Genomic DNA, 26865 nt, shown 5'->3' with positions numbered 1-26865 from the left:
GAACCATCTTCTCAATGCTAATAAAGATACCTAAATTTTCTGTTTTCCTATTCTAACTTGTTTATTTTTTGGGGCCACATTTGATAGGGCTTATGGATCACCTCTGATGATATCAGAAATCAAACCTACTGTATGCAAAATAAGTGCTTCAACTGCTATAGTATCTCTTTGGCCCCCTTCATTCTAATTCATTTTATTTTATTTATTTTATTATTTTATTTTATTTTATCATTTCATTTCAGGAACTGGGGATAGATAGGAGAGGCTTCTAAGCAGTGCTCAGGAGACAGGGGTGGGGATTTCCCACCAGGGATTTTTGGCCAACCAGGTAGGTAGTCAATTCAGTATATGGGCTTGGACATGCAATATCACCTAAGCCCTGCAGAACCAGGCATGCTGAGTGATATCTTGTCCCAGGAGCCTCCAAAATTATGTTTGTTCTAAGGTTTCAGTCCTACATTCTATCATGCTTAGGGTACCAGGAATACATGATAGACTTTGCATTCTAACTGCTGGACTATCTTTTGTCTCTAGTCAAATTTTAGCTTTCTTCCCTCACTTTTATTGCTGCCAGAAGGTTGTTGTAAGTCAGTGTCTACATTAAAAGCATAAAGTTTGGAGGGGGCCAGTGAACTCTTCTGTTTATCTGTCACACACACAGTTATACAAACTTCTGCTTATTTCTCACTTCTGTCTCAATACCATGTGATCATAAGACTGCATATAGCTGCCATGAAGAGGGGTCATATGACTATATCTAGCTGCTGAGAAGGTGTGTACTGGACTAGTTTAGCCTCTGTAATGGGGAGGCAGAATAGGAGATAGAAAATGTAAAAGACTATTAGCAATGAGCTAACGAACCATGTTGATCATAAACACTATCACACTATCACACATGTAGCATGTTTCTGTCAACATTCAAAAATAATTATTCACTAGATTTTGAACCCTATTGGCAACTGAATTTAAATCAGAGGCTAATCTGTTATTATCAGATTAAGTATGTCAGTTTTCCTTAGAAGGGAATGTGTATAGAAACTAGTAAGACTTGGCTCAATCATTTTTTAATACAATATACATGTCTAAATTCTCATTGGTGGCCTATTTCAGAGGATATATACCAAGATCAGTAGATATCTGAAACTTTAAATAGTATACATATGTATATATATATGTATATATATATAGTCTGTTTTTCCTTAGACATCTATACATTTGACAAAATTTAACTTACAAATCAGTATATAAAGTTAATAACAAATATATAAAACAACATACTCAATAAAAGTTATGTAAATGTGATCTCTTTCAAAATAGCTTGTACTTATAACTAAACCTATGCAAAGCAAAGCTGCCGGCCGATGAGATTATAGCATAACTTAAACAATCATAAATATAACCATTCTAGTTACAGTTCCGCATCTATCAGCAAGTTTGATTATTCATATATTTACTAAATATGAATGGAATAACAAGAATCTATTTAAGTATAAAGTTATGATTGTGAAAGAAAAATCAGCTGCTTTCCAGTGTAAGAATTTATGCTCAAGCAATCCTGTTGTGCTCTTTGCTAATGAATAACACTATTTCAATACTTTCATATTTGTTGGATTATATATGATCTCAAACTAATCACACATTCTATTGTAAAAATATAGTTAAATAAGAGCAGGATGTCTGCATAGATTATAAGAGGGCAGGGAAGTATTGGTTATAATTTACAAAATTATACTACTTCTAAACCAATTGTCTAGTTACAATCTTTTCACTATTTCCTTTATTGTAATACCAGTAGACACTTCTGCACTGGAAAAAAGAGGAAGGAAATGGAAGGCGCCAGACATCCAAAGTGTACAATTTGTGCTATGTGCCCATGCTCTGTTCTCGTTACAGGACAGTTCTGATTTCTAAAATTATTTTTGTTGGCCTGTTAAATTTCCCTTGGCTATGTTAAAGAATACATCTTTTCTCCTAATATACTTCATATTACACTTAACTCTGGAATTACCAGCACCTTGCCCCACTTTGGCTTTTTTGGTTTAAAAAATTTAAGAGAGATGGACAATTAATTTGCAAGTACATGCCCACAATAAAAATGAATCACTATCTCACCTTATGTAGCAGTTAACTCAAAAGGAGTAGCTATTAAACCTTGAAACAAAACATTATAGAAAGACAAAACATGGGCCGGGCGGTGGCGCTAAAGGTAAGGTGCCTGCCTTGCCTGCGCTAGCCTTGGACAGACCACAGTTCGATCCCCCGGCGTCCCATATGGTCCCCCAAGCCAGGAGCAACTTCTGAGCGCATAGCCAGGAGTAACCCCTGAGCGTTACCGGGTGTGGCCCAAAAACCAAAAAAAAAAAAAAAGACAAAACATATATATATATATATATGAATTTTTGGTAAATACAAAAAATCATATTTATTTGAGAAAATAATGAACACACACATAGATCAGGAGCATACAGTCATCACATCATATGTACAGAAAGTGCTGGGGACAAATCACATGAGGGGAGATTGTTTTAAGTATGATAATGAAGATAAAGGTCACTGAATGTCAAGATTACTTCTAGTAGGCATTTTCTGTCATCAGGAGTCTGGGTTTCATATCAGTTTAAAAGACTAAGAGTTTAGTAACTACAGCTAGATGGTAAAACACCCAAACACATTGTCCAAACCATACATTTCTGCCAGTTTTTTTTTGTTTTTTTTTGCATTCTTAGTCGTAGAGAATTTTTCTCAGCTTTGAGTTTATTTTTTCAATGCTGCATGAACTTTTGATTCCTGGATTGGGTAAACTTCTGTGATATTTTGTTATTTTGTATGTGGTATTTTGTCAGAGCATCCTGAAGAGACTGAAATAGCAGGCATCTTTTTAAACACATCAAATAAAATTTTCTCCAAGTTTAATCTACAAGAAGCTGAAGACTTATTATTCAAAGCCTGGCTTAAAGCCAGTGACAATGGCATGCTTTGCTACAAAGGCAGGAGCTCAAGACCAAACCTGAAAGAAAAAAACCCACCAAAAACAGAAAACTGGATTCAAATCTATTTACTTAAACAAAATTAGCACATTGCAATTTTATTAAAGTTTTTCAGAAGTACTGAGAAAAGAGATTTTGTCAATTACTTGTTTTTATGTTTTGCAGTTCTCTTAACTGAACATCAAGATTTCAGCCTATTGGAGCTTACATTATAACTGGGGGAGAAAAGACAGTATACTTAGCATACTGTCATAGGGCTTATGGAAAGTGCCTTGAAAAAACAGGACAGAATAGGGAATTTGGGTTTACAATTTTAGAATTTTGTAAAAAGCCTTGACAAGCAGACTTAAGGCAAAACTCAGCTACTACTCTGGGCGTGCATGCCTCTGGGCATAAGACTGACAGAGGCCAATGGAAGAGAGTCCCAGTAAAATAAGTTATCTCGCGCATCTATGGGTTTTAAAAAAAATAGAAGAGGTCTGGAAGGTCCAGCTCACGACATGAAGCTCACCACAAAGGGTGGTGAGAGCAGTTAGAGAAATAACTACCCTGAGAACTATCATAGCAATGTGAATGAAAGAGGGAAGTGGAAAGCCTGTGTAGAGCACAGGCCGGGATGGGGTGGGGAGGGGGGAGATTTGGGACATTGGTGAAGGGGGTGTTCTTTACATGACTGAAACCCAACTACAGCCATATTTGTAAGTAAGGTGTTTAAATAAAGATATTAATGAAAATAAAAACGAAAAACAAAACAAGTTATCAGTGAGGAAGATTCTTTTTTTGTTTGTTTGTTTTTGGGCCACATCCAGCGTTGCTCAGGGGTTCCTCCTGGCTGTCTGCTCAGAAATAGCTCCTGGCAGGCACGGGGACCCTATGGGACCCCGGGATTCGAACCAACCACCTTTGGTCCTGGATCGGCTGCTTGCAAGGCAAACGCCACGCCACTGTGCTATCTCTCCGGGCCATGATTCTTAAAGAGGCAGCTTCAGGGTGCCTAAAACACAAAAGCAGATACTGCAGAAGGTATTTTCGAGGACTCTGTTCTTAGATCTCCAGCTCGCAAGGATGTTGATGACCAAGTGAAAAACAAGAATTGTGGTTGAAGTAGATGCAGCCAAGTTCTCGTAACCCCCAAAGCACAGCAAAAACAGGAAGCTGGCGGGACGACGATCCCTTTAACTATGAAACCCAAGGAAGTTCCTCACACACTGGTGAACTGGGACCGCACGCATCGTGCCCCGCACGTCAAAGATCCCGTTGATCCGCTCTCAGGACTTGTGCAGCCCAGGCCTGGACAACACACACCCACCCGCGCCCGACGACGAGCCCGGGACGGCCCCGCCTCCCCAGAGAGGCCACGCCCCCGCGCTTCCTAAATCAAGTCCCGCCTTTCCGGTCTTTCACGGGCGCCTCCTCCCACGATGGCTCCGCCTCGCCGCCCTAGGCCACGCCTCCGAATACATATCCACCAATCCGTGGCGGCTTCCGGGCTACTGTTCCCGTCTCCTTAGCGTGGCCACGCCCCTTCGCTTTCTGAACTAGGTGCCTCCTTTCCGGTCTTACACGCGCCTCCCACGCTGGCTCCGCCCCCCCCCCGCCCTAGGCCACGCCTTCGAATACATATCCACCAATCCGTGGCGGCTTCCGGGCTACTGTTCCCGTCTCCTTAGCGTGGCCACGCCCCTATGCTTTCTGAGCTAGGTCTCTCCTTTCCGGTATTACAAGCACCCCACGCTGGCTCCGCCCCTCCGCCCTAGGCCACACCTCTGGTATACAGCTCGACCAATCCGTGGCGGCTTCATGACCCCCGCTCACGCCTCCCTCCCCAGGCACGTCGGGCGGTGGCGGGTCCCAAACGCGGAAGTGACGTCAGAGGCGGCTCCGAGGGGTCGCGCGGTGGCCGCCCGGGCTGCCCCTGGGCCGCGCCCGGAACCGCTCCGAGCAGCATGGCGCTCCCCCTTCTCCTCCACCTCCTCCTGCTGCCGGAGAGCAGGGCTGCGGATCCGGACCTGAAGCGGGGTACTGTCTCGCGCCGGGGCCGGGGTGGAGAAGATGGGACCCCGCCTCGCTCCGCGCGGGCTCCGGGCACTCGCACTCGCACTTGCGCTTGCGCTGGGTCGCCCCAGGCCCTGCGCCCCCTCCCGCTGCTCGCCCGGAGTCCTTTGCAGTGGGCGAGTCCGTGGCCCTCGCGCAGGTGCCGCGCTCCGAGCCTCGGTGGGCCTCCGTGAGGCCCTTCCGTCGCCAGCTCGGGAGAATTCATCCGTGGCCGCTCGGTCGCGAACCCAGTGGGCCCTGCCTGCCCCGTTCTGGCTGCCCCTTGCTGGGCACCCTCGGGGCATTTGTTCTATTTCCCCTCTTTGGTTGAGATTTCTCTAGAGAGGCCAACTGAGAAATCTTGTTTTGTTTTGTTTAGTTTTTGGTTTGGGCTCACTCCTGGCTCCCTGCTCAGAAATCTCCCCTGGCAGGCTCTGGGACCCTCTGGGGTGCCGGGATTCCAACCACCAATCTTCTGCACTACCTCCATGCTATCTCTCCGGCCCCAAGAATGCTATTTTTTGTAAATAATTAAATCATTTTTATTTTGACCCAAGTGGATGACAAGTCTTTCCCAGGCATCTTTTAGCTACATAGTGACATTGAATGAATCAGGGGGCATTCATGCCCACCACCAGTGTTGTCCTCCCTCCACCCCTGTTCCCCGCATGCATCCCAGATCCCCCCCTCCTGGGCCCCCCTGGCTGTTAATTTAAGTGATCCCTTCTGTGTCTAGGTTGTTGTAGATTCGGTATCGTATCTGTTGTAGTTGCCTTTGGATTTCGTTTTTAAGTCTGCTCATTTTTTATTTCTACTCAGTGTTCATAGGACTGTTTGGTCTTGGTGCCCTCCGTTATTTCCCCCTCAATTTGTGAGGCGGAACAAGATGGTTCAAGTTATGTGGTTCTGTTTGGAGGAAAGAAAAAAGAAAGGAAAAAGGGGGGGAGCAAAAATCAAACAAGCAAGAAACGAGAGGAGTCCTTCTAGAGGAACAATGCTTTTTTAAAATAATATCTTTATTTAAGCACGTTGATTAAGACATGATTGTAGTTGGGTGAATGCGCTTTTCTGAAACTCCTTGTCACGTGATTAAGAGCAGCAGTGAGAAGAGTATACATTTTTTTCTGCAGGAAAAATAACCCTGATTTACCAAAAATCCCGCCCTCCTTCAATCCCTCCAACAGCTCACCCTTAGTGAGCTCCGGGTCAGAAGCTCTGTAGACACCTAGTAGGTGTGCCTGTTCAAGCCATTGCTAGGTAGCCCATCCTTGGTAGATGGTCCTGGTCCTGGAACTACGAATTGGAATTTGTGTTTTTTAGAGATGGTGGCTCTGCAGCCCATTTTCCTTACCTGCTAATCTCTTGCTAGTTCTTATCAGATTCTGAACCACACTCTAAATTAAAGGTCTTAAAGGTCGGTGATCTTCTCTTTCTAGAAAGAGGTATGTATGAATGTTCAGCATGTAGAGAGAGGAGGCCTGGACATTGGAATCCACACTTCAAGTTCGTAACTGCTTTATAAATTGCCGTTAAGTTCCTCACTCATAATTAAGCTACGCGTCAAGCTTGAACTTAGACTCACATTCCTGAAAAGTAAGGTAGTGGAATAGTGGGATCAGGCTTCTGAGCAGGGAAGACAACAGGCACAGAAATTACGCTGGAATTGGAAATGGAGGGGCGGAGAGATACTTTAGAGTGCAAAGGGGAAGAGGTATGAAGCCCAGTGTTGAATCAGTGAAATAGGAGATGTTGTAGAATATGTGCATGATGCTACACGGAGAGATTGGAAGCAAGCAGATAGTGAAATGCCAGGTCCTAACAAACAGGAGAGAAATAGCTTTGGCAAATTAGGCAAAAAGGAGTTTACTGGCTCAATGACTCCAGGTTAGAGATGATCCCTAGGTCCTAGGAAGCAGGAATTCAAACTGCCTGAGACTCCTTTGGTTATCATCATCATCATCATCATCATTATTTTATATATATTAGCAATGCTCAGGGCTTAATCCTGGCTTTGCACTCAGATCACTCCTCCCAGGTTTCAGGGACCTCATATGGTGGTGGGGATGGAATTGGGTAAGCCACCCAATGCAATGTTATGCAAGTGCCCTGCTTGCTGTGTTAGCTTTCCAGTTACAAAGTACAGCATTATGAATAAAATGACTCATGTCTCTTTATAATGATTATGGCAAGATGGATAAAGGCTGATGTTCAAATAGCTACAGGTTTCGTTTCTGGTGGCATTAAAACCACAGCTTACATCTGTTATTGTAAATATTTAAAAGTTTCTTCCTCAGTGTAGTAGTAATTTCTGACTGTTCTAATCCATTGAAACTTCTCTTGCCGGGGCTCCTGAGGAAAAAAAAAGAAACTTCTCTTGCCTTTGTGTCTGTCTAGATTGCTTTGAAAATTAGGGCCTATGTCCTTGTCCTGATCTAATCATGTCAAGCTTTTACTGAAATTATGTTTAATTCACATGAAAAACTAGTGCTGTGCAAGTCAATCTTTTGTTGTTCTAGAATATTTGATTAAGTGACTAATTAAATATTTGATATTTTAGTATTGAACTTGACCTCTTTTTAAATAGGGGAATTTTCTATAAATCTATATAGCTACTGGTATATAATTGCAGTCATTTCTTTTAGGAATCCTTTTCTTATGGTGGGGGGGGCTTTAAGGAAGTGAAGAGTTTAACGTTATAGGCACCTGAAGTTAAGCAAGATCCTTGTTACCTAAAGTCAGAGAGCTGAGCAATTCTGTCGTCTTGGGTGAGTTGAAAATTGGGAAATACTCTGAGAGAAGCGCCCCACATAAGGTACACCTACTAAGGAGATATCCTGACCTGGTTGCAGATCGCAAGTAGTATTGAATGTGCGAAGTTGTTTCTTCTTAAAGTAAGCTGCCATAGAAGGACTGTTAAAATAAAATATGACCCAGTGATTTTACATTCCTCAGCTCCTGATGGATCTTGTCAGTGTACTGCTACTTGGATGGACTTGGAGGGTATCATGATACATAAAATAAGTCAGAAATTATTTTGATCTCACACACCTGTAGTATACTGGAAAGCAAAACAAGGGAATGGACATTGAATGATGACAAACCCTTAGCCTTAGGTTGCAGAACTGAATTTAATTTTTGGAGGGAGGAGGGGGTTTCACACCTGACAGCGCTCAGGGGTTACTCCTGGCTCTATGCTCAGAAATAGCTCCTGGCAGGCTCAGCGGACCATATGGGATGCTGGGGTTTGGACCACCGTCCTTCTGTATGCAAGGCAAACGCCTTACCTCCATGCTATCTCTCCGCCCCCAGAACTGACATTTAAAGTCGGGTAGGGAAGAGCAAAGAGGCAGACAAACAGAAGGATGTTGGTGGAGGATAAAGGTGGTGAGGTGTAGAAACTGTACATCAGAACCACAAATGCTAATACTGTTTAAATACTTAACCTAAACTGAGACCAAAAAAAAAAAACAGAGAGAAAGAAAAAATAGGAATGCCTATTCTCATTAAGAGTTTTCTTAGCATCAGGTGCCTCTCATCTGATTAGAAAATTATCTTGATATGTATAGCATAGAATTAAAGTACAGAGTAGGGCACCTATGATTTCTTCTTTATAGGCTGATGGGCTAACCTGTCAGTAAGTTGAGGTTTTAAAAATATACTATACTGAAAGGCACCCAAGGTACCCTAGTAGGAGAAGCCTTGGCCCACCTTCCATGCTACTGGAAACAGTGCAGGAACTCAAGCTGAATCTTGCCAGGGGCTGCTGTCTGGAAAGCTCCAGCAGCCATCACCAGTGTTTCACAAAGAATCAGTAGAAACTGGGGCTGCAGAAAGAAAAGAGTTCTTTAGAGTCTAAGTTTGAGAGACATCCAGCTTCTGAATCTTAGCCTTTGGGCACATAGTGTCACGCTACTTTAATAAACATCATGTAATTTATACTTCCTGGCAGTAACCAAAGCTAGTAACAAATACTAGAGGAGGGAGCCATAAAAAATATATTGGTTTATCAAAAAGCCTGTTCTTAGCTTTTACTCCTAAATTTGTTTTTTAAAAAAAGAAAGAAATGCCCTAAATTTATGAGTACATAAATTGGGGCTTCTCAGCTTTGGCACTCTGGCCTTTGAACTGCTACACTGCAGTTGTTGAGCGCATGGTAGAATCTTAGCATATTCACTGGTTTCTATTGTGCCATCTGCTCTCCACTGCTAATACTGGAAATGAAAACCCCAAAACATGTCTCCAGACTGTTTGGTCTCCTGTGAGACTAAAGCACTTCCTGTTAAGAGCAACTGATTTAAAAGGAAAAAAATTTTAAAAATAAAATAAAAAGAGGGAGATAGAAGTTGCAGTAGAGTCTCATTGTACACAAGTTGATATTTTTTAACATGAATATCTCCATCCCTGTTCAGCGTTGGAAAGCTAAAACATAGTAACTGAAAAGTAAAGCAGTGTACAAATGTGGCGTCAAATATCAGAAAGAAAGAGGAAGCAAACATTTTTGTCTATTAACTATTTGACAAATAGAAAATCTGAAATAATAGTGGAATAGCTAGGAAAGAACCCAGATTTTATAATTTCCAATCAGGGAATGTTTTTCATATTAAAACAGTCTTATAGATGTATACCTTAGTCATCACCATTATCATTTGGGGAACTTTAAATATATATAAATGTTTACATCTCAATTTTTTAAAGTTTTGATAATTATTTTTGGAGCCTGACCATAATGCCATTCATTTATTTATATTAATTTTATAGTAATATTTTTTTTTTTTTTTGGTTTTTGGGCCACACCCTGTGACGCTCAGGGGTTACTCCTGGCTATGCGCTCAGAAGTTGCTCCTGGCTTCTTAGGGGACCATATGGGACACCGGGGGATCGAACCGCGGTCCGTCCTAGGTTAGCGCAGGCAAGGCAGGCACCTTACCTCCAGCGCCACCGCCCGGCCCCAGTAATATTTTTGATAGAGTTCTTCAGATAGGTAGAATAGAATAACCTTAAACTTTGGGTCATATCACTATCTACCCTTGTGTTTACTCATAAAAAGGGAGAGAGGAAAAAAGATTTTCTGAGTTCCAGTGAATGAACCAATATTGAGCAGGGAGAAAAAATAACTTTTAGTAACCACATTATAATTTTGGGGTGGTGCCTGATTGTAATATATTCAGGTGATTTCAACTTATTCCTGTATTATCCTGTTTCCTAAACTAGATTAAAAGATCAAAGGCAAGAAAAAAATGAGTACATTTTGTAAAACTCCTTGCAAATCCCAGGGGACAAAATACTGAAGTAACTGGAGTGTCAGTGACTCCTTCAATCATTGGCATCTTATTTCTGTGCTGTTGAAAAGTTATGAAAGGTGCACAGCAATATTCACTGTAGGACTGAGAGCCTGATTTGTATTAAACTGATGGTCCCTGGGTAATCCACTTCTATGTCATTGAATAGTCTGGGAATCACCAATATAATATATGTGATTAGATGAATTGAGAATTGGTATTGCAGTAGGCAGTACATTTATAAAAGTCACTATCATATGATATTTTTTACCTTCTATATTTGTTTTCTTATGTCATGGTGCTTCAGTAATTTAAAATGAATCAATACGTCTAAAATTTTACAGAAATCTCTCTAGTTTGAGTAATTTATCATTTTGTGGGTTTTATATTAAGAGTATATATATATATATATACATATATATATATATATTGGGATAAGGTTTTCTTATGTTAATGTAAGTTTTTTACTATTGTCCCTTTTACTTTGTGAATCTCTTTCAGTGCCAATACCAACCAATCTCACCTTTGAAGCCTATAATTTGAATACTGTGTTACATTGGGAGTATCCACGTACACTTGAGACCCCTGTTTTCACTGTAATAGTAAAGACCTATCGGTGAGTGTCCATGTGATTATTACTTTGTTCTTTTTCTGAATCATTCTGTGTTTCTTTCTATCATCCTTCCCCTGAAAAAATTCTTGACCTGCACTGGTAGACTTCCAGAAGTGCAAAGGATGCAGATGAGTCCTTTTTAAACTTAAGTTCTGTGTTTTAGCTCTTCCTCTAAAATCTGGAGTTCATAGAAGTTTCACTAACTTATGATGCTTTAAAACATGACAAATAAGGCTTGTGGTCTGTTTTGTTTTCTAGGGTGCTTATATTGATGAATGGAAAGATAATAATTTTGAAAATATTTTTGGCAAATAGTCTTGATATACTCAGGGGCCATATATGGTTCCAGGGATTAAACCAGGGTTATCATTTCCTGGTTTTGTAACTTCTGGCAGGCTCAGAGACCTTATGCCAGGGAACAAATTAAGGTCAGTTGCGTACAAGCTAACATCTTTTTTTTTTTGGGGGGGTGGGGGGTCACACCCGGCAGCACTCAGGGGTAATCCTGGCTCTACGCTCAGAAATTGCTCCTGGCAGGCTGGGGGGACCATATGGAATGCCGGGATTGAACCACTGTCCTTCTGCTTGCAAGGCAAACACCTTACCTCCAAGCTATAGTTCTGGCCCCACATGCTAACATCTTAACATCTTTACTATCTAGCTGCTTTTCTATTGTATTCTTGATTAGCTCTGTGATGTGAACAAACAAAGCACAAACAGATAATTCAGGTTTATATTTTAACAATAAAATTACCCTTAGTGTTCTGTATTACTTTTCATTTTAGTAACGGAAAATGGGTTCATGTCTGCAATACCACCCATCATTACTGCAACATTTCCTCCCAAATTGATGATCCTTCAGAACCACTCTGGGCCAGAGTTAAAGCTCAACTGGGACAAAAAGAATCAGACTATAAAGAATCCAAAGAATTTATTTTGTGTAGACAAGGTGAGTAGAACGTTTACACATCTGAATTTTTAATTAAAAAATACACATCTAGCAGTTAAAATAACTTGAAGTCCAAGAAACATTTGAAGGAATTTAGTGAGTCTGTTTTCTTGTTTTCCTAAGCCTCATAGGTAGGGCTAAGACAATGTGTGACTTTTCTGTGTCAAAATCATTTCATTTGCACTCTAAACCAATGTGGGTCAGTGTATGCAATTGTAGCTGAACACCTCTATCCACGTTTTCTGTGGAATACTTTCTGTTTTATTGCCCCATACCAGTTAATGCTTAGCGGTTACTCTTTTTTTTTTTTTCTTGTTTATTTGTTTTTGAGCCACACCCAATGACATTCAGTTACTCCTGGCTCTGTGCTCATAAAATCACTCCTTGTAGACTGACCATATGGGATGCTGGGGATTGAACCCAGTTCTGTCCTAGGTCAGCCATGTGCAAGGCAAATGTCTTACCACTGTGCAATCACTCTGGCCCCATCAGAGACTACTTACTCTTAATGTTGTCACTCTGGGTTTTGCTCCAGAGACAATGTACCCTATATGGAACTTAGGGCTCCTGAGGCAGGTAGGGCAAGCTCATTTCTCTAAATTCTCTCTCGACAGCCCTATTTCATCTCTCTAAGTTGTTTTGCTGCTGCTTACTCATCAACTCTAAACATGGTGATGTGTGCTGCAGTCGTGTTAATTAAACTACATTTAAGTTGAAGGCATTGGTGGTGTATGCCAGCATCAATGTGTTAAGTCCTTTGTAGGAATTGTAATATATTTAAAAATTGTAGTTTTATAATCTCAGCCTCCATGATTTTCAGTGTTACTCTTCAGCATCTACTTCTCAGTCTATCTTTGTTATCACTCCATACTCCATACTCAGAATCTATAGTGCCAGTTCCTCTTTTCTGGCTGTCTTACCTTGGTTTCTTACCCTCACTCCTGAGTAAGTGAAGTTCCTAATCACTTGACTTCTCCCTTGTTGGGATTGTCCTTTGGTGCCTTGCCTTCTCACTATACTTTCTCCTTTGTTGAGCTTCCAGCCTCCTTCAGCCACTTCCTTGATTCTGTTCCTTTGACAGTTCTTTCTCCACATGCCCTTAAATAGTTTTATTCCCATGAGTAAGATCTTTGTTATCTGGTAACTGTGGTAAAAATACAGTAGCCTCTGAGGATGCAAGTGAGTGAAAACACAGACCTGTCTAAATACAGGAATACAGTAAATAGATGATGAATACACAGTTTACCGACAGAGCCTCATTTCAAAGTCACATCATGAATATTTGATGAATGGATGGTTCAGGTTTATACAATAAAAATTAAATATTTAATAAACTTTTATACGATCCTCAGGTCATATATTCCAGGGGTGTTAAAAAATAAACCAGAGTGTTGATGAGGTCAAAACCAAACAGATAATTAAAATGCTTTGAAATAGTTCTTAGAAAGCAGGGTTTTTTTTTTTAATCAATTTAAGCAAATATAAAGGAAAAATAACTACAACTGTTATATCATTGTTTTGTTTTTAATCAAGATTCATGATCATTTTTCATTAAAACTAGACATGAATATAAACTGTTAAAAAAGAATTGAGCTAAGAATTTTTTTGCCTACGATTTATTGAATTTTTTTTATTGGGGACATAGAAACTTTCTTTTAGATCTCTGTGGTCTTCCATTAGCAATAGGCTGTTGCAACAGTTTTTGGTTGATTTTGGTATTTAAGTAGTATACTATAAAATTCTACAGCCAGTACTAATATTAACTTGTCTCCCTCAGGAAAAATTGGACCACCTACATTGATTATTAAACAGAAAGAACAGCAAATCATTACTGACATATACCATCCATTAAAAGTTGTCGATGGAAAAGAGTTGGAATCCATGTATGATGAAGAAACTTGTTATGTATTTAGTTATATTATTTATATGATAAAAGATGAAAATGAGGTTTGTCTCATTTTTGTTTTCAAAATGAAGTTCTTTCTGTTGCCAGCAAGTTGTTTCTGTAGATCGTATGAAAGTTGATTATTTTTAATATTTGCTAAAGTGCATGGATGATACGTTTTGATAAGAAAATAGAAGTATACGAATATCTTTGAAGGAAATTGGTATTGTAGAATATACTTGCAGGGGAACACATTTAAATTTTGTTCTTGCCTTCTACAGCAGCATGATCCTTACCTAGGATTTTTAGCTATATGCAGGTTTCCCTTCTATTGGAAAATAGAATGCTCCTCTTTGCTATGAATTATAGGTTATGTTGGGAGAACTAGAAATGCCATTATAAATTTATTATTAGAAATGTTGTCACATTCCTAAGTGCAAAAATAGGACCTGCTAAATCATAGCAAGAGGAGTTTTGCCTTTAGCCAGCATGGGAAACCTGCTATCTAAAAGTCCCTGTAGATAACAAGGTTCATTTCTCCACTGGTAGAGTGAGGATTTTTTGTAGTTCTGATTACATGATTGCAATATGTTCAATGTCATGGTTTTAATGAACAGACTTACTACCATCAAAGTACACGAAACTTGCAACCTCTGTCCAAATAGCACCTTCAGCACTCTTCCATCTTCCCTAGCCTCTTGGTAGTCTCAGTTTCATCATCAAAGGATAAAGGTTTGTCATAATTGGATACTGCCGTTTCCTGTGCCACCAACAAATGATCATGCCATATTTGTTCTTAGCTCTCTGACATTTCACTTAACAATCCCCTCCAATTCTATCAAGTCACAGCAAACTTCAGTATTTATATTTCCCATTAGCTAATATTTTGTTACATATTTGTATTGTAATTTCTTTAGCTAATCATTACTAGACGTTTCTATATCTGGGCTATTTACATGATGCTGCAGTGAACATAAGTATGCATACATCTTTTTTTGTTTGTTTGTTTTTGTTTTTATTTTTGGTTTTTGGGTCACACCCAGCAGCACTCAGGGGTTACTCCTGGCTCTATGCTCAGAAATCACTCCTGGCAGGCTCGGGGGACCAAATGGGATGCCAGGATTCGAACCACTGACCTTCTGCATGTAAGGCAAGTGCCTTACCTCCATGCTATCTCTCCGGCCCCTGCATACATCTTTTTGAATGAAGATTTTGGAGTTAGAAACCCAGAAGTGGGATTGCTAAACCATATGGTAGCTCTGTGAGGTAGGGTTGTGTGCCGTGTAGAAATTAGTTTCATTTAGAAATAAATGAAGAAACAGGAAAAATGAGAGCAAAGAGAAAAGAAGCAAAAAAAATGTTATCTGTGTATTTTTTTATAATTTATTTTTTATTTTGATCAAAGTGGATTACAAATCTTTCACTGTAATATTTTAGTACATAGTGATTCTGTTTTTGTTGTCCTTTGCCCATGAAGTCAAATCTTTGTAGATACTCTGAGGTCTGTATCCTAAAGAGTTCAGTCAGTGTTTTCCTTCAGTGTATATTATGGATTTCGGTCTAATCTTGAGGTCTTTAATCCACTTTGAGTTAACTTTTATGTATTGTAGGCAGTATGGATCCAGTTTCGATTTATTTTTTGCACATGCTATCCAGTTTTCCTAGCACCATTTTGTTAAAGATGCTTATTTGCTCTACTTTGTATATCCAGCTCCTTTAACTATCTGTATATCTGATAGGCTTTCAATCCTCTACCTTTTCTCTCAGCATTTCCTTTCTCAGTATTACATTATTTTGAATGTATGGTTTATGAATTATAAAATTTATAAATCAAATACTTTCCATCTTTGTTCTTTTAATTGCTTTTGCTGTTCAAGGAATTTTGTAGTTCCATACAAATTTTAGAGTTCTAATTTCTTGAAGAATGCCAATTGATGTTTTGATGTGGATTGCTTTGAACCTATAGATTGCCACAAGATGGTCATGTTGACAGTGCTAATTTTTGTAGTCATGAACATGGAATATTTTTCCTTTTTTATACATCTACTCCCTTTGTTAAATTGATTCCTAGATACATGATGTTTGTGGACACAAATTAAGTTATTTTTTTCTCTTTCACTTTATTTGCATATAGAAATTGACAGATTTCCATGTATTGGTGTTTGTTGCATGCTACTGAGTTTATTATTTTATTTTTTAATAACATCATGATTTACCAAGTTGTTCAGTCACTAAATGTTTAAACACCAGTCCCACCACCAGTATGACTATTTATCCACCAGTGTCCCAGTTTTCCATCATAGCTCACCCCTTGCAGGCACAAACAAAATTACTTTGTACTGTTTGTTACAATACAAAGGCAAATGGAATTATAAAAACTTAGATCAATAAGGATTAATCTGTAGTAATTGTTCTCTTTAACAATGGTATTACTAAGGTCATTGTCTAAGGATTTATTAGGCTCTGGTTGATGCTAGTTGAATCTTCTGTTACAGTTAGGCTCACTGAGCTCGGTGGTATTCTATACAACTTTTTCATCAAATTTTCTGTGATCCTAGTGGGCTGAAACTGCTATCAAATTTTGAGGTGTTACTGGGCCAACCATTTCAGAATCTGTAGACCTGGAACAAATTTGGCGGCTTGGCAATTTGATAAAGTTCAGTTGTGGAGCTGGGCCATTTCTGTCGGAGTTCGTTAGATGTGACTGTGTGCTGCTCTGCCTTCAAGCAGAAAGGGGAATCTGCCTCATTCTAAGAAGGCCCCAGAGTTTTCAGCTTGTACACCTGTCCTACGGGGGGTAGATTTAACAACTCATTTTTTTTTTCTTTTATTTTTCTTTCTTTTTTTTTTTTTTTTTTTTTTTTTTTTTTTGGTTTTGGTCCCACACCGGTGACATTCAGGGGTTACTCCTGGCTATGCACTCAGAAATCGCTCCGCTCCTGGCTTGGGGGGGCCATATGGGACGCCAGAAGATCGAACCACGGTCCGTTTGCCTTACCACTTGCACTACCACTCCGGCACGAACAGCTCATATATTTTTAGTCCAATTGTGGAGCTCAGCCTTTTCTGTGGAGGTTGGTGGGTGTGGTGGTTGCATGCTGCTGTGCCTTCAGGTAGAGGAATTTTGGTGGAATTGTTAGTGGTGAGGCTACCTGGCAGTGCTCAGGAATTGTTGCTGTCTCTGTGCTCAGGGATCATTCCTGGCAGAGCTCAGAAGAAATGCCAGGGATTACACCTGGTCTGTTAGATATAAAGCAAGTGCCTTACCCCAAGCCTAATGACATTTTTATCTCTGATAAACTCCCAAAGATTGTTTTATTTCCTTCTTTGTATTATTACCAAGAGATATAATAACTTTCACATTATACATGTTTCTAACACCTAGGAAGAGGATTAATGAACATTTGTTGGTTTAACAACTGCAAATAAATATCCATCATTCTATTTGAGTTATAAAATTTATCATCTTTAAGGAGTACATTTTTTTTTTTTTTTTTGGTTTTTGGGTCACACCTGGCAGCGCTCAGGGGTTACTCCTGGCTCTACACTCAGAAATCGCCCCTGGCAGGCACGGGGGACAATATGGGATGCCGGGATTCAAACCACCATCCTTCTGCATGAAGGGCAAATGCCTTACCTCCATGCTATCTCTCCAGCCCCTGAGGAGTACAATCTTAAAGAGCATTTTAGTGGATACTTAGAACTATGCTGTGTTGAAGTAACAAATTGACTTATTTAGAAGCAATACATTTTAGGTATGTTCAACATTCATCACATACATATTTTCCCTGGTATTTAGGATTAATGTAATTTTATTTTCTAAATTAAAAGAATCCATGTGCAAGGCCAGAGTAATAGTACAATGGGTAGAGAATTTGCCTTCCATGGGCTGATCTGGATTTCATTCCCAGCATATCGTATGGTCCTCTGAACACAGCCAGAAGAATGTCTTAGCTCAGAGCCAGGAGTAAGCCTTTAGCACCACCAGATATGGCCCAAAAAGCTAAAAAACAAAAATGTGTTTTCTTTTTTCATACAGACCTCAGAAGTGATTTATGAGCTGCTTGAGGAAGACTGCAATGAGACTCAGTGCCATCTCAGTATTTCAGTGGGGGGAGATAATTCTAAATACTGTTTGTCAACAGAAGGATTCTCAGAGAAATGGGGAGTAACAACTGAAATCTCTGAAGACGTTTGTATTACCATTTTCAGAGATAACCATAGTAGCTTAAAAGGTAAGTTCTTACCATTTTCCTCTAAATATAGGGAATTGTAAAACTATAACAGGACAAAAACAACATGCAGTGTATGACTTTAATTAAAGTTTCTGTCTTAAATAATATTTCATTTTGTTTTTATATTTGTTTCTAAGCATAAAACTTCCCCTTTTTTAAGAAAATATTTTTTTTGAAACCTTTATGATTTACAGATTTCTTCATTGTTGGATTTCAAACATACAATTTTTTAGGGCCAATCGTACCACTTTTAAAAATTTATACATATGGGGACCGGAGCGGTGGTGCGGAGCAGTAAGGCGGTTGCCTTGCCGGCTCTAGACTAGGATGGACCGTGGTTTGATTCCCCCCGCATCCTATATAGGTCCCCCAAGCCAGGAGCGATTTCTGAGCACATAGCCAGGAGTAATCCCTGAGCGTCAACCAGGTGTGACCCAAAGAAACAAAAACATTTATATATATGATGTTTGTAGTTAACATAACTTTTTTAATTTGTTGCAGGCCAGCTGAGTTGGGCAGCACTGACAGGGGCTTCGGGGTTATTTGATAGGAGGATGGGAGCAAGAAGTCGACGAAGAGTGGGTACTCAGAAACCAAACATACTTGAATAGTTGGAACTGAGTCCGATTTATTGGGAGTTCTGCTTCATATTTAAGCAAAAAGTTATCAATAGTTATCAATAGTAGATCAAGTGTAACAATTTTATTATAGAATAAACAATATGTGTCAGCATAATCATTAGACAATCATCTAAACATTATAAGTGTTACTTTAAATAATAAAGTAGTCCTTTGAATGGGTTAGACGGAGATAGAGGCCTTTGTCCTTAAGGCCCCGGCCACTGGCTCCATCCCCCATTAACCAGCGGGTTTGCAAGTTCAGGTGGTAGCAAGAAGGCAATTCACTCACAGCAGGCTTCAGGAAATATCAGCTTTATTAGCCCTGGCCATCAAGTGTGGCCTATATCATAAACCTATTTAAGTACATGCCATTCTTAGCTTGCCCTGCATCTTTACTCCTTTCAGCCATCTTTTCTCCTCTGACCTCCTTCCAGGTAAATCCCCCTGCCCTTTGGGTCAAAGGCCTTATCTAACCTTTCCAAGACCCCTCCCAGAAATGGGAGGGTCTTTCTTGTAGATAAGGTTACACAAAGAATAGGTATAGGGTTACAATAAGTATATTGTAAATTCTTTGTTATCAGTTTTATTTACCATAAACAGACATCAGAAAAGTACTTATTATTTCCTTTTGGATATGATTCATGGTAGTCAACAGAAATCAGAAAAATACTTATTCTTTCCTTCATTCCTCTTGGATATAATTCTTGCTAGTCAACTATTAATCGACAAAGTACAACCCTATTGTCCATTTAATATATTAAAGAGCTATTGTGAAGAAAGAGCAGATGTAATTAAAAAACCAACCAAACACTTCGTAACCTGCACAATATTAAATAACTAACTAAAAAATAGCATTACTGATTCTACCAACTTGGAAAAAATATTAATGTAGATTATTCTATCAGTTTAGAGTAAGTAAGGTATGTTCCACCAATTCTTGTTTTAAAGCAAAGGGCAAAGACACATAGTTTGTTTCTCTTATGTACTCGGCATTGTTAATTCTCATCATACATTAATGTTTGGTAAGTTCACGGTTGCTGTCCTGCCAAGTGCTAACTAAACTGAGGCACAACTGGCCTTTTCTCAGCAGTGTCTTTTTCAGGGGAGAGGCCAGCCATCATACCTGTAGTCTGGGGCTACAGCATTAACTAAGCATTATTATAAATATTTCTGTACTTTATTTTTGTTGTTGTTTGGTTTTTTGGGGTCACACCCGGTGACGCTCAGGGGTTACTCCTGGCTATTCACTCAGAAATTGCTCCTGGCTTGGGGTACCATCTGGGATACCAGGGAGTTGAACCCAGGTTTGTCCTGGGTTAGCCACGTGCAAGGCAAACAACCCTACTACTGTTCTATCGAGCTGGACCCAAATATTTCTGTACTTTTAATGTCTAGATTTTCCAGTTTGTGAATTTTTATGTATGATTTTTTTTTATGGTACACTGCTTTGTTGAAGAATGGAGATCTAATTTGAAGATCCACCCCAGACTTAATACATCAAACATTGTTGTTGTTTTGAGCTGTACTAGGTGGTGCTTAATTCTGGCTGGTTTAAGCACCAACTAAGCCAGGGCTTAATTCTAGCTTTGCATTCAGGGATCTTTCCTGGCAGGTCTAAAGGAACCAAACATATGGGACTCGTGGGATCGAACCATGTGGGGTTCTGGGTCAGCTGTGTGCAAGGGAAATACAATGCACATAGTATATTTCTTGAGCCCAAAATGCATCAAGCTTGTGAGGGTTTCAAATAGTGACTTTAGGTAATGCATTGAAGACTAGTGTGATAAATGCAAAGGTCAGAAAATATGTGTCAGGCCCTAATTTGATATATGGCACCCCTTGCCTCACTTCTACTCCTAGTTTTACTAGGTAAAGCCCTAGATTCCTTTGACATCAAGGTAACGCTGGAAGATCTCAGCATGCAGATTCTGAGTAACACCGTATCTTTGGGACCTAGAGTAGAAACATCTGGTAGTATTGGCCACGAATCAGCTGGGAGTGAGACTTAGGAGTACATTGAATTTTTGCTAATATGCATTAAGCTGTTTTTAAAACTTAAATCCCAGGGGCTGGAGCACTATCACAGCAAATACGGTGTTTTGCCTTGCACATGGCCAACCCAGATTCAATCTCCAGCATTTCATATGGTCCCCAAACCTACCTGGATTAATTTCTGAGCACAAAGTCAGGAGTAACTTCTGAGTTTTGCTGGGTGTGGCCAATTCCACACCCCAATTAAATCCTAAATATGTGAAAGAAGTAATGTAGGTGCCTGGACTATATTTCCCTATAAACCTGAATTAAATTGAGCTAATATTGTGGCCATATCTGTCACCACTGTAGCACTTCAAGTAGCTTTTTCTACTTAGGTGCTTCTTTATAGTTTTGATGTCACGTAGTTCTCCTATCTTCTACTAGGATAACTTTTTCTACTATCCATAATAGTGTCATATCAGTATTAATTTAGAAGTAACTTCCAGATCTACTTTTCAAAAAGAAGCAGCTACAGTTAGAATTATAGGCAATAAAATACCAGGTTCAAGGCCAGTGTATCACTATAATATATAGAGAGACACTATTTTGGGAGAAGACTATCAGGATTGTGTTATTTTGTTTGTTTTGGTTCAAAAGAGCATTAGAGAAAACTTTTTTGTTTCTATTTTGGGGCAATACATGGTAACACTCAAGACTTACTTTTGGCTTTCTGTTCAGAGATCACTCCTTGCAGGGTTGGGAGACCATATATGGTGTTTGGGTTACACCTGGGTTATGTGCAAAGCAAGCGTCTAACTTGCTGTACTGTCTCTTTGTCCCCTAATTAAAACAATTTTTTTAGAGAAGAGAAAAATAGAACTCAGTTTGCCCTGCAATGGGCTATTAAAGGCAATAATGTGTGGGGGTGGGGTGGGGAGGAATAGCTATTTTAACCACATTTCCTCCTAGCAGCCTAGTCGCAGAAATTCTGGAATTGCAGAGCTGAGGACAATCACGCTGACTTAGGGCAGGTACCTAGAGTTTTACTCATGTTGCTGGACATCTGTGTCAGTTTTCTTTTCAAATGACCATATTAATTACCAGATACATAAATCAAAATAACCCTGAGACTTAATTCTGTCCACGGGGTATAGCAATATCCCACAATTCTAATTTGTGATTTTTCCTTTTTAGGTTCTGTTCTGATTGCAGTCATTATTCCCTTCATCATATTAGTCCTAGTTTTTATTGGTGTGCTTAGATATTGTCACATGAAGGAGATTACTCCATTTAAGAGAAAAAGCATCATGTTACCCAAATCCTTGGTAATGTATTTAAATAGTATTTAATCATGTACACTAAAATGTTAATTCAGATATTGTTGGCAGTTTCTTCCTTTTTCTTTTGGGGTATGAGAATGTTCATTAAGCACTGTGCCCTTCATAAATTACTCTCACATCCCAAACCAAAAGTTTGATTATATGGCAGGTACTCTGTTGCGTGGGGCAAAAAAGCACAGTCAAAAATTCTATTAAGGGATTTTATGTCTAGTGAGAGCAAAAGTATTTAATGGGGCACCGTGCTATTTTTTTTTTAAGATAAAGGTTTCTACATGGGCTAGAGAGAATTTGGTTCAGTTTTGGGAAGTATAGCATTAGTTACGACTTTTTTTAAAACCATTAAACCTAAGTAGTGTGGAGACCCAGGCAGGAGTTTATCAATGTACTCAAGGGCAGAGAGTATGTGCTGAGGCGATGCATCAAGAAAACTTGAAAATTTTGAAAATCCACATAGATAGATACACTTGATTATTATTGGAGTGTAGAGGAAAGATAGTCCAAAGGCACACCAGCCTAGGAGTCTGACATTCTATAGAAGTTTAAATTATATTAAATAATAAGAATAATATCTTTGATATGCAAAAACACATGTAAGTTTGGTATGAAAACATTAAAGTGAATCAAACTATCAACAATTAATAGATTATTTACATATAAATTTTATTTAGCCTTGTTTATAATTTAGCACAAAGCAAATTCTACAGGATAAATCTCAGTATCCATACATAGAAGTACTACTCTTATGTGCTGATAAAAACTACTGTAACTCTATTGAGATGGTATACGTGCAGCATATATACCTGCATACCCTATGACTGAGGGTTAAGAATTCATTTTAGGGATAGTACTGAGGTTTAAGTGCTTGATTTGCACGCAGCTTATATCACATCAATCCCTGCAACTGCACAGCCAGGAATAGATGGTCCTAGAGCATAGAGCCAGGAGTAAACCCTGAGCATCAAGGTGTGGTCCAAAAAAAGAAAAAGAAACTAAAAAGGGATTTGTTGTAGGACCCAGGAGTTAATAGACAGTGGTTAGGCACTACATAGCTTACACCTCATTTGAATTTGATTCCAGGTACCATGTGGTTAACCAACCATTTGTAGGGTATGGCTTTGGAGGCTCCTAAGCTCTGCCAATATGACCTTCAGCACTGGGATTGCCCAAATCCTCAGCACCCCAAGACTTGAGCTGTATAGGCCCTTTGGCCCAGTTGACAAATATTGCCAGTGGGACTTTCAAACTTTCCAAACACCATTGGGAAGATCAAATTGTGTGTGTGTGTACAAATATGAACTTATTCTAGAAGATGTAGACTAGTATAAGACTTAAGGCATATACATTACATATGTCAGCCACCAGTTTAATTCCTAATCTGCAAAACAATACTGAGAACCAATAGGAGTCACTGCTGAGAACAAAGCTCAGAGTAAGCCCCTAAGCATCAACAGGTATGGCCTGAACCTGCCCCCACGAAAAGTGTTCCTTTTAGAGCCCAAAGACATAGTCTAGGAGTTCAGGTGTTTGCCTTGCACGCAGCTGACCTAGGTTTGATCTTCTGCACCATGGTCCTTCACTCTTCTTGGGGGCAGTCCTGGAGGTACTCGAGTACAGGCTATGTGGCCCCATTAATTCCCAGTTGTAGCACAGTGCCCAAGCAGCTCTATATCTTTATGTCCTTACATTGAATTGATGGCCCCGTTAGCTCAGAATTGCCTAGAGGACCTTCTAAGCCTCCTGACCACCACTTTGGAGTGCCCTTGTGCCCCTACCTCAAATTTATTCTGGAAAAAAAAAAGTAAAAATTATATAAAACTACTCCTTTCTATATGTTCCATAAATGATAAAAATAAATATTTCTCTAAGGAATTAGAAAATTTTCTTGATTTCAATATAGAGAAATAGCCAAGAAAAATATAAAGGCAAATGCTGAAAATATTATATAAAATAGGTTCCTACCATTATAAACATTCTGCATTCATGTTAGAGTTAGTTAAATGTTAGGTGACCTAAAAAAATCGTAAAAGCTTATTTTTAATCTTAACTTCATTTAAAATAAAGGAGACCCAACACCAAATTCTTTGGTATTCTGTTAGCATAAATAAGATTTGCATAAATAGTTACTGTTACCTGTTGTGTATCATGCTTAGATCTTTCTCTTTTTGATGTTAGACCCTTAAGTTTAATACTTTAATCACTGATTCATTGATTTCTCTTAATTCCCTTAGGTATCTGTGGTAGTAAACAGAGCCTCTTCAGAGGTAAGACCTGAATTAAAAAATATATCTCCCATCACTTACCAGCCAGTTGTTCTAGTAAATGAGAAGGTGATCTCGGAGGAGATAATGTCTCCCACAACAGTGTCACACATGCACACTGAAGACAACCATGAGAAAGAGAATAGACAACTTCCCAGTAAAACTGGAGTGATGACCCCTGACCCAGATGTTTCTGACATGATGGCTGAAAGTTCTCTGACCTTTGGAAGAGAGAATTCTCTACACTCAAGTAGTAATCAGTCGGAACCCTGCAGCAGCCTTGCCTTGAATTCGTATCATTCCAGAAATGGTTCTGATAGTGGCCTGGTGGAATCAGGAAGCTTTTTATCTGACTCAGAATCTTCCTCAAATAAGACTGAAGTGAGGACAGAAATACAAGAGTCCATCATGCTGAGAAACACTACCACCTCCTTTGGTTATGATAAACCACATGTGTTGGTGGACTTACTTGTGGGTGATAGTGGTAAAGAGTCATTGATTGGTTATAGACTCACAACAGATTCCAAAGAGTTTTCATAGCATCCACCAAGCTACACCAACACTGAAGCATCATCTTCAGGAAAAGAATCTATTTTCAAAAATTGTATTTTGGGGGCTATTAACCAAATGGATTGTTTGACTTTGACTCACATGAATCCTTTCATTTTGATAAGTTAGCAAGAAGACTCACTAATTAGCATACCTCTTTATTCTGAATGCAGAGTATATCTATGGTCTTTTCTAAGTACCCCAAGAGAAATCATGAATTGTTTCCTATATTTTCTTATGGTGTTTGATTCCAGAAGTTTTATGTATCAATTGTTACTGTTTTCAGAACCAATCTTAAAAACTTTCCAGAGGCATTTAATATCCAGTCTAAGTAAAAATACTTTGATAAGTAATAAAAACATATGCATGTTTTATAGAATATTATACTCCGAATTTTAAAATAAAATCTTTAAATTTTATTTTTGTATTTATTCAAGCACTTAGTTTTTTTCACTAAAATGAGTTATCCATATCAATTTGTTTTCATGCTTTGAAGCAACATATTTTCCAGTTCTTCATCAAATCTTTAAAATATTCTGAAACCTAGTCTGTAAAAATGGTTCTTTTATGTCTCAGTCAACTTTTAGCATCCAGTTTAAAGAGTACTATTTTATGGAGTTTGGGACTAAAAGGCAAATTCAGTGCAGGAATATAGGTTAGGAATATAGTTCTTTATATATGTGAGGTCCCGGGTATCTCCTGCATTGCAAAAAGCAAAAATATAACAGATTTAATGGAAGAGCATGTGAATTGAGGGATCTGTTGTGGTGAGTGATGAAAGCTTTTGGAGTAGATATTGAAGACCTAAGCATCATCTGTTGTGAAGAGAGAATCCACAATGAGAAGCAAGCCCAGGTTTAATACCTATATTATACTAGAAGTTCTTAAGAATTATTTAGAAGACAAGAGTTCCAAGTTTGAATTAATGAACCAAAAATGATATTTCCAAAAAAGAAAATTTACAAGTAAATAGATAATGGAAAGATATTTCTCTCCTCCTCCCCCCAAGTACAAATTGAAATTTTATGAGGCCAGAGAGAGTGATAGTATGACTTGCTTGATGCTTTCCATACATGTGGCCAAACTGGATCAATACCTGGCATCCCATACATTCCTTTAAGCCATTCCAGGAGTGAGACATAAGTGCTGGGTCACGAGTGAGCCTTGAGTCTAGCCAGATGTGACTCGAAATTCCAATTTAAAAATTTAGTATTCAGGAAAACTGGTCAATCTGATAAAGGTGTAGCAAAAGCGGTGTGCTTGCCCATCTGAAGGATAATAACTTTTGGGCTACTTTTTAAACTCAGTCACAAGTATACAGCTTATTTCTTAAAAAACATTCTGAGGAAATCATTGTAAAGGCAAAGACACTTTAATATGGGCAAGGACCAAAAATATAAAAACTTCAATAACCAACTATAACTTTACCTCTACAGTTGTGGCCAGCTCTTGGAAAATACAAATCACTTGTATCTAACAAAGTGCTACAGTTGCTGTTGGGAACTCAAACTGTTTCAGTCATTGCCCAGGTTTACTGGATTTTGACACCACATTCACTGTTAAGCACCAGAGAATGAGCCCTAGGTGTTACAAACCTTGATGTTACCATGCTAAAGAACATTCATAACCACAGGTTTCTGGTAATTATCCAGGTTACATAAACTCAGAGCCACAATCACATTCTGAACCTGGAACTCCCTAGTTTTGGGTTGGTTTGACCTTGGGTTCTCAACTTTTTATGTAACAATAGACATATTCAAGAAACAAATTCATTCAGATTGATGGTTGGAAACAGAAACCCAAGCACATTAGAGCCTTCTAAACTCCCTGTTGAAAGTTTGAAAGCAAGGGGGTGGTGGTGTTCTGTTTATGACTGAAACCCAACTACAGTCATGCTTGTAAATGCTGCAGACGCCAGCGCCTCTAAGCAGGTTCTTCGTGGAGTCCGGGAAACCTTCACGGGGAGAGAGTGGGAACACGAAATGGTGGAAAGACGGAACAATATTGTAGAAATGAATTACCACACACAATGCATGGGGACTTGCATCCAGAAAGATGAAGACAAATTTATTTTTTGAGCTGGGTAACTTAAGGGGTAAGCTCTGGAATGCGGGGTGTAATTTTTGAGATCAAAGAAAGTGG

The 26865-nt window shown here is 39.1% G+C and overlaps 1 protein-coding gene across 1 annotated transcript; it reads left to right on the top strand.

Annotated features, from left to right (window-relative positions):
* The first annotated feature begins 6895 nt into the window (after positions 1–6895).
* IFNGR1 (interferon gamma receptor 1) lies at positions 6896–25137 on the top strand. The gene is made up of 7 exons (XM_049789690.1): positions 6896–6905; positions 10694–10916; positions 11699–11862; positions 13640–13809; positions 17787–17982; positions 21771–21901; positions 24145–25137. The coding sequence occupies exons 1-7, from the start codon at positions 6896–6898 to the stop codon at positions 24712–24714; spliced, it is 1464 nt and encodes a 487-aa protein (XP_049645647.1). The 3' UTR covers positions 24715–25137.
* The last annotated feature ends 1728 nt before the right edge of the window (positions 25138–26865 follow it).

This window comes from Suncus etruscus, chromosome 15, assembly GCF_024139225.1.
Source record: "Suncus etruscus isolate mSunEtr1 chromosome 15, mSunEtr1.pri.cur, whole genome shotgun sequence".
Lineage (NCBI taxonomy): Eukaryota > Metazoa > Chordata > Mammalia > Eulipotyphla > Soricidae > Suncus > Suncus etruscus.
Note: the sequence above shows the minus strand (reverse complement) of the source record. Positions and strands in the feature narration are given on the sequence as shown.